General features: G+C 36.4%; 1 protein-coding gene across 1 annotated transcript in view; it reads right to left on the bottom strand.

Annotated features, from left to right (window-relative positions):
• Window positions 1–4,269: 4,269 nt before the first annotated feature.
• Window positions 4,270–13,036, bottom strand: part of LOC129241204 (delta-1-pyrroline-5-carboxylate synthase) — a 64,639-nt gene continuing 55,872 nt past the window's right edge. Inside the window, exons 10-12 of the mRNA XM_054877421.1 lie at window positions 9,055–9,280; window positions 5,374–5,652; window positions 4,270–4,732 (exon numbers count right to left, since the gene is read on the bottom strand). Coding sequence (XP_054733396.1) covers window positions 4,473–4,732; window positions 5,374–5,652; window positions 9,055–9,280 — 765 coding nt within the window. The 3' untranslated portion in view covers window positions 4,270–4,472. The remainder of the gene's footprint in view (window positions 4,733–5,373; window positions 5,653–9,054; window positions 9,281–13,036) is intronic.

Below are 13,036 nucleotides of genomic sequence, written 5' to 3'. Positions count from 1 at the left end.
AGCGGTTTTGTATAGGGTGGGCCATGTAAAATTTGCTTTTTGAATCAGCTACAAAAAAAAATTATTAATCAATATTTTTTCAAACTTTTTTTTCACTTTGAACATTGTCATTTATGAATGAAAAATAATATCGTTCAAATGACTGCGATGACTGGCTTTACAGTAGGCCATTCGATCAACCCAATTTTTAAGCACATTTTCGATTGTTTGGGCTCCAATTTCATGAATGGCAACTTCGATTTCGTGTTTTAAAGCATCGATTGCCTTTGGATGGTTCGCATAGCATTTGTCCTTAACGGCTCCCCACAAAAAATAATCCAACGGGCTTAAATAACAGCTCCGAGGCGGCCAATTGATATCGGAATTCAAAAACGGTAGCCAAAAGTTCAAGTGTAACTTTGGCAGTGTGACAAGTTGCACCGTCCTGTTGAAACCAAATGTCGTCCATGTCATCCTCTTCAATTTTTGGAAACAAAAACTCGTTGAGCATGTCACGGTAACCCTCGCCATTAACTGTAACCGCGGAAGAAGAAGAAGACTAAAGAATAGGTGATTCAAAAAGCAAACGCTATATGGCCCACCCTGTATTAACCTTTTCAGGGCCCTTTATCTCAACGTCCGGTTAATGCTGCGCTGATGTGGGAATTTTGTTTTCACTAAAATTATCACTATTATTTGATTGGCTTTATCGGAAGTTAACTGACCGATGTTCGCTAACCAGACACTGAGAAATCACTTTTTTCCATCTACTAATCCATAGCGGCCGCCGCAGCCGAATGGGTTGGTGCATGACTTCTATTCGGAATTCACAGAGAGAGCGTTGGTTCGAATCTCAGTGAAACACCAAAATTAAGAAAAACATTTTTCTAATAGCGGCCGTCCCTCGGCAGGCAATGGCAAACCTCCGAGTGTATTTCTGCCATGAAAAAGCTCCTCATAAAAATATCTGCCGTTCGGAGTCGGCTTGAACTGTTTTGTGGAACAACATCAAGACGGACGCCACAAATAAGAGGAGGAGCTGGGCCAAACACCCAAAAAGGGTGTACGTGCCAATAAGTCAAACCATCCTCAGAATGTAACAGTCGGTTGTAAATTTTAGTGCGGTGGTTGTCAATTGATGTCATCGGAACTGTGATCTGATGCCGTTAGCAATTTGTGGGGTGCAGTAAAGGACCGATGTTATGCAAGTAATTCATAAACGATGAACTTTAAGTTACTTCAAACGGAAATTAGGAGGTGCAACTCTCGTTCACCAAAATATATGAAATAATCGATTTTAAAAAATATATCCCAAAACAGAATATAAAGATATGAATTAAATTGAACATCCGAATTCAAAATAGGGCAACCATTTAGAACTGAAAACTGAAAAAGTAACCCTGTTAGCCTTTGGAAACCCCTTTTAGTACTAAGTACTAATATTGGAGAGCAGCCCGGGCGTATGAGCAACGAGGACCCGTACACCTGTTCGTTGCTCATTGATCGAACATTTTGAGATTGAGCACGAGTATTTCGATTTTTTTCGAGTTTGTATTTTGGGTTAGCAGATTCTTAAGTTTTACAAATTATTCAAGCACAATGTTAACATCGTTGGAAAGAAATGTGGGCAAATAAAATTTAAAATTATCGTTTAGCTGCCTAAATTGTTCAAAAGCTCGAAAATTTCTAACAACCATGTCGCACCCTAAATACAAAAGGGTCACAACTCAAAATGTGCCTTCTGCTGAAATATGAACGAGACGGTATCAATAAAACGGTCCGCGGATGACATATGGCAAAAATAATTTTTTTGTTTTTTGGTAGACCTGTTATAAGCTTACATGGCAAATTTCAGCGTGATATGTCACATAGTTTGTTTTCTATGCTACTGTAAACAAGTCAAGCTCGAGTGTGGAAAATTTTGAGTTGTGACCCTTTTGTATTTAGGGTGCGATATGAGCAGTTGAGCAATGTACAACATTCAAGCTATAAAGCTATACAAAGCTATATGTCCTGCCCGATACCTGGGTATATAGAGCTCTAATATGAAGTAAGATTGATTTACAACAGTATTTTTAAAAACCTATTTGGCAAAAATACATTGTTCAAAACTACTATGTATGTGGATTCATTTTTTTTTTTATTTATTTTGTTTTGGATTCACATTTTAATCTGAGCAGGTGAACAAGGTATAATAATTCTTATATTTATTTCGATAAAGCACCAAAGCATTCAAATCAACCGCCTAGCGAGTAATCCTTCCCTCTCGACATGTAGATAAGCACTGATTCCCGTTCCGAATTATTGCATTGCATAAACACTTCTCATTGAATAGCCTTAAATAATAAATCAGGAAAGAGAAACTACTTCCGACATGCGCACTCAGCAGTTTAAAAGTCGATAAGGCAGTAATAAAGAGACTGACTTTTTTACTCTCTTAGAAAATTTAAACATTTCCGGATGTAGATGAAACATCGTTTGTACTTAAATTTTGTAGCTGGTATAGATTTATGGTGGACCACTTCCTGTGTGCCTGCCCCACCTTCGCTCGAATCAGGTTTGAGGTCTTTGGCACTGATGTGTTAAGAAGCGACCATCTTGGCTCCTTAGCATCACAAGATCTACCCAGATTTCTTCGGAGATCGGCTAGATTTAAAGAAAATTAAAAGAAAATCCAAGTGTAGTACAATGGACTTAATTCATGCCTGAGTGCTGCACTTGCTAGTTGTCCCGACAAAAAAAAAAACAAAAAAAGATTTGCTTGCTGTTTTAAAACACGATTTTCTCGCAAAATCACAAGCACAGTATCTCGTCGACATTAAAAAGAAATTTCCGAAATTACGCATGTATTGTTCAAAATTCTGTGCAAACAGAATACTGGAACACAACGCAGACAACAATACATCCTTACGTTGTGCATTACGGCGTAGAACAGCATTACAGTTTTGTGATAATTTCTGAAACATTGGAACATGACAGTGCCGCAGTCAATTTGTTCAATTCTAAATTGATTCAATATTTCAATATTTGATTAAACAGTTTGGTAAACGAAATGTGAAGAAAATCTATTATTTTTCCAACGTGGTGACCTCACAGTACAAAAACAAGTACAATTTAATAAATTTACTATTTCACAAAAAGGATTTTGGCACCGATGCCGAGTGGCACTTTTTTGCCTCTGAACATGGGGAAGGTGCCTGCGATGGTATCGGTGGTGCTATAAAGAGAGATGCGTACCAGGCAAGTTTGCGAGGTATGGAATCACTATTGTATTATATGAGGACAATAGGAATCACTTGGGCCCAATGCGTATTCATATGCCGAAAAGAAGAAGAGCAGCGCGTGAGAGATGGAAGAATGGCCTGCAGACAACATTAGCTCGAGTTATTAGAAGCTGTCCAAGCGGTGGAGGGTGTATTATATGGACCTATGTGTCCTATGTAAAGTACTTTTCAAACTTCACACGCGTTTTTTTTTTCAAAATGGTGTTTTCAAAGTCGGTGACCAACATTACTCGAAAACAGCTAAACCGATTAGTCTCAAATTTTAACACGAGCTTCTTAAATATATTTTTAGTAATTAATCGACGATTTTTTTTTTCACCTATAAATATTTTTTTTTACAAACAATTTAAAGAAGAAATTTTGGTGAAAAATCGATTTTTTGTTTTTTTTTTTGAGGGACCGCCATTTTGTCAAAACATTCCTTCGATTAATAAACAGTTTATATTAGCACTAAGTCAGTAGCCAGTAAGAACTTTTGTGTTCTTGACTAAAAAATGGAAATAAATAAATAATTACCTTCTGAACTGTCGCCATCGAGATCCATTTTAAAATACAGAAATTGGCAGTTAATTAGTATCGTACGTATATGGGTAAAGAATTTGTAAAACTTCCCAATACCAATCCAATACCCAATACCAATGATTTTACAACCCTAAATTTTACTGTGTAAATTTCATGCGTTTATTTTTCACAATTTTCGACGTGGATGAGTAAGCATGGTGCTTACTTGACACCATAAAAAACTAGTAGAATAGTTTTCTCGTCGCCGTTGTGCGCAAAATGATTCAGCTAAATCGTCTAGTCACAGGCCGTGAGATTGAGGTAGCTTTGTATATTAGTATGACGGACATTAGTAAAATTTTGCATGATCACCTTTTGGTAAAAACGATGTGCTCGCATTAGAACCGGCACAATTTGAAAAATGGTTGATGTTTTCTTTATTTTCTTACACTAGAATGCTCTTGGTTGTATTGGCACTGGAGTCAAGATATTCCAAACCATCACATTTCCGGTTCGATTTGGTTCAGATCCTGATTGATACTTGTTCATTTATTAGCAAAAATTTTATTTTTTGACTCAACAGTAATATACTTATACATATTCAAATCTCCAAATGCAGGTCTTATACATTTAATTTCGTCCAAACGTACAAAATATATACAAAAATAATAATAATTTACGCATGTAGGTTATTCTCGGTGCATGCATTCATAAGGGCAACGATTCATGCAGCCACACGCCACTTCCACCTTCCGCAAAGTCAGCCGCAGTGTGATCCTGGCCTCGCAAAATCCACTTGGTGGTAAGAAGTCCCTCCACGCCCACGGGACCACGCGCGTGGATTCTCGCCGTTGATATGCCCACCTCTGCACCCAAGCCGAACCTGAAACCATCGGCAAAACGCGAGCTAGCATTGTGGAAAACACAAGCGCTGTCAACCGATGTCAGGAACTGTTGTGCCGCAGAGTCTGTGAAAATAATGCAATAAAATCATTTCCCACAAGATTGTAAACCAAAATGTGTAAAAAAACGTGCATGTGGTCTGTTTACTAAAAGGTATGTCCTTTTATGACATCATTTTGCATTGAGTGCATGCATAAATAACGCACTTAGCTGTGTGTGTATGTATGTATGTTTGTTCATGTGCATATGTGTGTACACTTGCATGCATACCTCACAGGTTCCTTATACGCAAAGCAATTGAAACTTTTTCAATCACTAGGCATACATACATACAAGTACATATATGCAAACCAATTGATGTGTATAAACTTTGCAACACAATTTAACCACTTTCCCAGAGAATATTAAAAACGCACTCGGAATTCAATTACAGTAAAATAGTTTTTTGTTGCACAGCCATTCAAGCCCTAAAATTTGTAAATACAATAACGCGTGTAAAAGTGCTTTAATGGAAAATTCGTTTGGAAATACTAGGGTCACTTTATATTCTCTTCGTAATTGGTAATCATATTTTCAGCAAGTATTTCCTGCTAGCTTCCTTCGTATTCAACTAAATTTATCAATACCCATTCGGCGCCCATTGACTAATTGCGTTGAGCTATTATCCCCACACACATTTTTCCATCGAAGTTCTAGTCGTACGTACCGTTTTCCGTGACAATGACATCGGTATGTCCGCTACCATATGTATGTATGTGCTCTATTGCTTCATCGATATCCTTTACAATCTCAATACAACACTCCAGTGCTCCATACTCATGCTTTAGGCTTTTCGCTGCCGGAGGACCAAAGGTTAACTTCTGGCTAAGTCTTGGTCCCGAATAGATTTTGACACCCTCCCTCTTCAGCATGCGACAGACGTCGCTAAAGACACTGCCACTCATTAAGTCCTCGTGGATGAGAAGAGTCTCCATGGCATTGCAAGCTGAAACGACAGACACAGTCAGAACATGTTTGTACAAGTATTTATGTCTGTAGAGTAAGCGCAAGTTAATGTAGAAAATTGAATAGAAGAAAGAATCAAAATGCGAGAAGACAGAGGTGTGCAGGTGACATACTACATCTGTACCATGTATGTACATACATAAGTGACGCACACTAAACCAACTTCTGCCGCATGCTGTAAAACCTTTGTCAACAGATGGTGCTCCTAGATATGAGAAAATGTGGGTTGCACGAGGTACTCGGGTACGTAGCAGCATCGCGTCGGTTTAATGGTGTTTATAGACAACTATCCAATTATAATTATGTATGTTTAACGTGTAGTGTGCGGTGCATGCGTAGGAAATCTGAAAATGAAGCTCAGCTGGAATACAGAATGTCGCTTCATGGGTGGCAATGAAGGTCAGTTCGTAAGTAGATGCCATGTGGATGTTGCAATTGTCGCTTTGCGTAGATACGGTGCCAACAACCGTAATGAAGTGCTGACAAAATTTTTAATTATGTGGAAATGGTGTTAACGGTTTTAATGGCATTAATGTGAAATATTGCATAACTGTGACACAATTGAACGATACATTTTTGCAGAGACCTGCGTATAGTGGCGGGACGCACAGTCGCAAAACATTTCTTTATAACTATTCTGGTATTTACAATTTATTGTTTACTATTTTTCTAATGGTTATGAAGTGGTGTGCACATTTTTAAATAGTGATGGTGATATTTAATAACTAAATTTTTTTTTTGTTATTTGTAAAAGATTCCTAACAACATTTACGTAACAGGTTTAATCGAAATATATTATAATTTATAATTAGTGATTCTTTTCTATCTCAAATACTTGTCCACGGTTCTCAATAATAAAAACTAATGCAAAGAAATAAATGCCTTTTTCTTTATCTATATCTGGAGTATGTCTAGGAATTTGGAATTTTTCAATAAAAAAATAATAATAAAAAAATCTGTTCTGCTTTTGAGCCCAACCTGTCATCGAGCAACTATCTCACATTTCTGTAGCTGACTGCAAGATGAAAACATGTGGCTGCAAACATTGCTGATTTATTGACAAAATTAATTAATTAGAGTGGCAATCATTTTGCTAGTTTTTCTCTCGGCAATCAAACATTGTATTCGCTTTTATTAACAACATATTTCAGTTATTGACATATCTTCTGATTTTTTGTTTTTTGACAAATGGAGTACGAAGAGTGAAGAACAAGTTAAGTTTGGTCCTTAGGCGTATTTACTTTCACGTAACTTGTAATAGAATAGAGTGTAAAAGCATTTTTGTTAATAACTTTTAATCGGTTAAAAACACATCATTTTGCTCAGTCGGATTATTAATACTGGTGCCTACGTCATCGGTTGGCGTCCTCTCGGTTTTTTTGACAAAATTTCGGAGAATCTTTAATTATTTGCCTACAGAGAGAGCACAGTCCAATCTTTAATAATACGTTCACATATGCATTAATTACCAATAAATGCACAAAATTAATCTACTCGTTGACATACCGCAGATCACCTGCAAAATTGACAATCAGCTGTCAATACTATTGTGAAAGGTTTCATTTAAAATGAAAATGAATAATGAAATTATATGGAATATTTCGGTGGTTTTGGTTTGTTTAATTATTATTAACGATATGAAGAAAAGACATGGAGAAGGAATAGCTTTAATTGTGAAATTAGCTGTAGCAAATCCGCCGACGACATTTACTGAGATTTCAAAAAATTATGGCAGCAATACGCATTCGAAATTCGATATTATTTTTTCTAATAAGTAATAAGAGGATACACGTTTATGGACACACGCTTTTTTCTGTTATATGAATGCATAATTAATAATACCTAACAAAGATTTTATTAGAATTATGTCTACAAACCTGTTATCTTTGCTGGCATCCATTTTATTTAGTTTTTACTTTGACGTTTTTCTTTACACGCGTAAAAATAATTGATCTATTATACAGAAAACACAGGGTTGTATGTCAAAAAGTATGGTTACTATCTAGGGTTATTTTATAATCTCAGATTTTGGGAGAGAAATTTTGTTTTAGAAATCTCGCTTTTTAATTACGGATTGGGAATTAAGCACGAAAAAGTAGATCATCTACTTATATGTGAATGTATTCCAGGGCCCACCATCTATCGCTACGGATTTGAACTAGGTATTATTTGAAGAATGGTAACACTTCGCTGTCATCTGATTTGACAGAAAATTAGTTTTATTCTTCCGCTGAACAAAAATGGTTGTGTATACGCTCAAAGGACCGACCACCCAATGCGTTTTCGCTTCGCTTCATGGGCTTGGGATCGACTTGAAGAAGATGAAGACTTTTACCGAAAAATCATCTTTTCGGATGAAGCTCATTTCCATCTCGGCGGGTATGTTAACAAGCAAAATTGCCACATTTGGGGCTCAGAAAACCCGCACGCACTCGAAGAAAAACCGATGCATTCACAACGAGTCACTGTTTGGTGCCGATTTTGGTCGAGAGTCCAAGAGTTTTTGGTCATTAGTCCATTTTTCTTCGAAAATGAGCGAGGAGTGGCCGTAACCGTCAATGGAGAGCGTTACCGGGCCATGTTGAACGAATTTTTGTTCCGAGACATTGAAGAAGAGGATATTGGTGGCATTTGGTTCCAACAAGATGGCGCTACTTCCCACACAGCGAATGCTATGATCAATCTTTTGCGCACTGTCTTCGAAGATCGCATTATCAGCCGAAATTCTGATATCGTTTGGCCGCCTCGGAGCTGCGATTTGACGCAGTTGGATTATTATCTTTGGGGTGCCGTCAAAGACCAGTGTTATGCCAACAAACCAGCAACAATTGATGCACTGAAGACCAACATACGCGATGTCATAGCTGAAATACAGCCGCATACAATCGAAAATGTGTTGAAAAATTGGACCCATCGTATGGGATGGTGCATGGCTAGCCAAGGCAGCCATATGAATGAAGTTATGTTCCATCATTAACCGGAAGGATTGTACTTCAAAATAAAAAAAACAGTTTGGAAAAATATTATGTAGTTTCTTTTTTATAGCATTTTTAATTCCGTAAAGTTATATAGAATTGAATTGAATGAATTGATTAATACATTTTTAATTTAATGTAATAATCTAAGCTCTTTGAAAGAAATTCGGAAAGGAATTGTTCAGAGGGGAGGAGTTGCGCCCTAGAATATGAGAAAACGTGGGCGTTGCCAGGGTGAAAAAATACAAACAAAAATGGGAAAATATTTCAGTGTGCTAACATATTATTTTCTAAAAAAAAGCGGCGTAGACGAAAATTTGGAATAAAAATTACAACTGACCGATTTTCATGAATTATTTAAAGCTTTGTACTCATTTTGATGCTTTCTAAAATATTTTTAAACGTACCTGCTGGATAGTCACATTTGGCGTCTCTGACTATCTTCAGTGCCTTGCGTAAATCGGCGTCTTTGTCAACGAAAACATGGCAGACACCTTCGGCGTGTCCCAACACTGGTATATGGACAGACTGCTCCTGAATGGATCGAACAAGTTCGGATGATCCACGTGGAATTATTAAATCTATATGATCTTCCATCGATAAAAGATCACTAATTTCCTCACGAGTCGATACCTACGAACATAAATCGCCATTTTGTTATTGTCAAGAAAATTCAACTTCTGATATTTAGACTTAATTTATTAGCGATATTAAAATTAGATGTAAAAAATAATTGGTTTAAGTAATTGAACAACAAAAAATATTTGCTCATAATAATGTACAAGTTTAGGTTCGACAAGTCCGCGGCTGCGTCAGTAAATTCGGCGGTCAAAGAGATAAAGTTGTTATGGCAATTATAATATATATATATATATATAAGTAAAAAATATAAACACATAATTCAAATTTCAGAACGATTCTGTGCTTCTATGAATTTAAAATGGACAGATTGTATCACATATTAATTTCAAAGTCTATTTCGTCATCATTTTCAAGTTGTGGCCATAAAATTGACTTCAAGCCATATTTTGAATTTTGATAAAAGTGTTTACTGTCGATATGGCAAATATATCAACTGGTACATTATAATTGCCATAACAACTTTATCTCTTTAATCCGTTTCTTATGTGGAGCAATACATTTACTGCATTACGGTTACAAATGTTTTTTATAAAAGTATTCTTTGGGCTGACAATACGCTTAAAATCTGGAGCTGAATTGCCAAATTTGCCACATTTTCAAACCAGACCAGCTAAAGGTCCAGTTATAGGTACCATAAACATAACCTCATAAATCTGGGTATCGAACCAACCGATGGGCAACACTGTAGTCGATTAGAGATGTCGTAGTCATAACCGTAACCGTACAGACCAATTGAATTTAGGTTTTTCACCGTAACCATAACCAGCTGATTGTTGATTTGCTGCATTGTGGTATATAATTCACTAGCAACCCGCCCGGCTTCGCACGTGTATAAAATATATACCCTATGTCACTCACTGAAAAAATGATTAAAATCGATCCAGTAGTTTTGGCTTATTCATTACTGCCCGTGGCCCGCACGCGTTAAATTTGGAGTAAAACAATTCCCCTTTCTTTAAAGCATGAAGATTTCCTGCTATCTTTGGGATATCTAAATTCATACCCTACATTTTTGCATATTAACTTTTTGCATTTTTACATATGTATTTATTTTATTTTTACAACAATTACTATATTACAGAATGTCTTTATATACAACGTTCATAGCCTTCTTGTCATTAGACAATACAAACATGTTTTCTCTAGAGGTTACTCTTGAAAGAGCGACATACAGTTGGCCATGTGAAAAACAGTCAACACTCAAATCTAAGCCTGCAATGTTGAAGGTTTGAGCCTGAGATTTATTAATGGTCATTGCAAAAGATGTCTTTACCGGAAATTGTAAGCGTTTAAATTGGAATGGTAGATCCGATGGTATCAGAGGGATTCGGGGAATCAATACATCTTCTCCGGTACCACATCCTGTGAGTATTGTGCACTCTATTAAGAAAGTTTTCAGTGATTTTACCAGCAAACGCGTGCCATTGCAAAGTTTAGGTGGACTTAGGTTTCTTAATAAAATAACAGGACAACCTATTTTCAGCTCCGTTTTGTGAGGAGGGTGTCCAGACGGGTTCAAAGAATTTAGAAATTCTGTAGGAAATTGAACAGCTTCTTCCAAATCGAGAACAGTATCGACCGAGTAGTATATTTTCGTCGGCGCATCAATCAAGTTATTTACTTTATCTACTTGTTCGTTAGTTGGTGACAGAATAGCTCTTTCTTTAAAACAAGATATTGCCTTATAACTTATGTTATCAATGTCAGGATAGACATTGTTGACTAACTCTTGGATGTTGTCTATCAAAACACAAAGGTTTTCTAGGTTAATCCTTCCCTCACTTTGTGTTAATTCTCCATTGCCAACTTTTAGCAGCATCTCTGGAAATTGCCTGTTCTCACGTGAAGATGACGAAACCCTCATATTAGTTTTAAGATCTAATTTATTGACATGCGACCAAAGGTGGGGTCTTTTTAGCGAAGCATTTATTTCGTCAGCACGTGTTCCTCGAGTCACAACTGGTAGGATTTGACGGAAATCTCCTGAGAACAGAATTGTACATCCACCCATAGGTGAATTTTTGTTGCGCAAATCGCGCATTGTCCTATCCAGTGCTTCCACAGACGTCTTGTTTGACATGGTAGCTTCGTCCCAAACTATTAATGAGCAGTCACGCATCAATTTTCCTGTATTGCTCTGTCTAGAAACACTACAGACGCTGTTATCATCATCGGTTGCGATTTTCAGCGGGAGCTTGAATGTGGAGTGTGCGGTTCGGCCTCTTTCCAAAAGAGTAGCGGCAATGCCGGATGACGCAACAGCTAACGCAATTTTTCCGATAGATCTCAATTACTAATTACTGATGTAATATCTTGAAAAATATTGTTTTTAATTATATGCTGTAAAGAGCCATATACATAGATCTATATGAAAACAACAATGTATTTAAGGTATTTAATTGGATAAGGATTAATGTTGTACCTATTTGTTGAAATCGTTTCGAAAATAAGCTATTAGTTGTCGTAAAAAGTAAATGACAAAAAATGTTATTGTATGGAATCGATAGCAAACTAAACGCGCTCCGAATCAATAAAAACTATTCAAAAACTGTATTTTAATTATGTGCGATTTACTAATATAGAACGTGAAAATAGCGTTTTATTTCGCTGTAAAATTGTATGTACATATAATTACATGGAATTCAGTACACACATAGATACATATGTACATACGTCCGAAATGAAATAATGCGAGCGATTCGTAAATACATACATACATACGTCACCATACGATGTAATTCAACATTGAGGTGTGGTGAGATTATCGCTTAACGCCTGTTGCTTCATTCGGTTGACAGCGAACAAACACACAAACAGCTTTTTTTGGAAAATTAGCTGCTTTTGTTTAAACAATTTTGGTTAAATAACAAATAAATCAATTATTTTTTTTTTGATGCAGAACGAAAGTAAATATTTCAAAGTTAAACTTCAAGAAAGTTTCATTTTAATTGGTTGATTCGTTTATGATTTATGGCCGTGAAAACAAAAAAATTATGTTTTTTTGCCACATTTTGACCGATTGCCACGCCCCCTTTATATATTTCTTCACATTATATAGATATAAACCTTCCTCTTCAATCAACCTATCTTTAAAAAAAACCGCATTAAAATCCGTTGCGTAGTTTTAAAGATTTAAGCGTATAAGGGGACATAGGGACAGAAAAAGCGACTTTGTTTTATAATACATATGTAGTGATTAACATAGAATAAATTACTAATTTCCTCGTCACTGCTCCTGTTGTTATCTTGCCTTCAGTTTCCGCACTTTCAAAATGAACAAATAAATGACAGTATATATATATATGAATATCAGCTGCTTATGGCTATGGCACCAATAATAGACGACAGTAAGTCAGGCACTAAATTTTAAATTTGAAAGGGTCCTAGAACTAGTGCCTAAAGCACCAAGTGGCCAACTAGCAGTTTAGAAGTGGGTGACAGAGGGTCGCATTAGCGACTGAGCAATACAAAATTTAGAAAAAGCATTGGTACTTAATTTAAAAAAATATTTTTTTTTTTTTCTAAATGCTTGGGCAGGGGACACATAATTGCCCTTAAGCAATCCACTTTACCGAAAGAGGCGCATACGTCTAACTGACGCACTAAACTACTTAGTATCCCAGCTGATTATTTACACTTTGGAAATCTCTGGCAGGCTTTTGGAAAAGCCCGAACTCAAATATCTTAATCTCGTCGATTACAGCCCTGGCCACCAAAAAAGAAAGTGAAGACATCCTGGTAACTTCT

Source organism: Anastrepha obliqua, chromosome 3, assembly GCF_027943255.1.
Source record: "Anastrepha obliqua isolate idAnaObli1 chromosome 3, idAnaObli1_1.0, whole genome shotgun sequence".
NCBI lineage: Eukaryota > Metazoa > Arthropoda > Insecta > Diptera > Tephritidae > Anastrepha > Anastrepha obliqua.
This window is presented reverse-complemented; position numbering and strand designations above follow the sequence as displayed.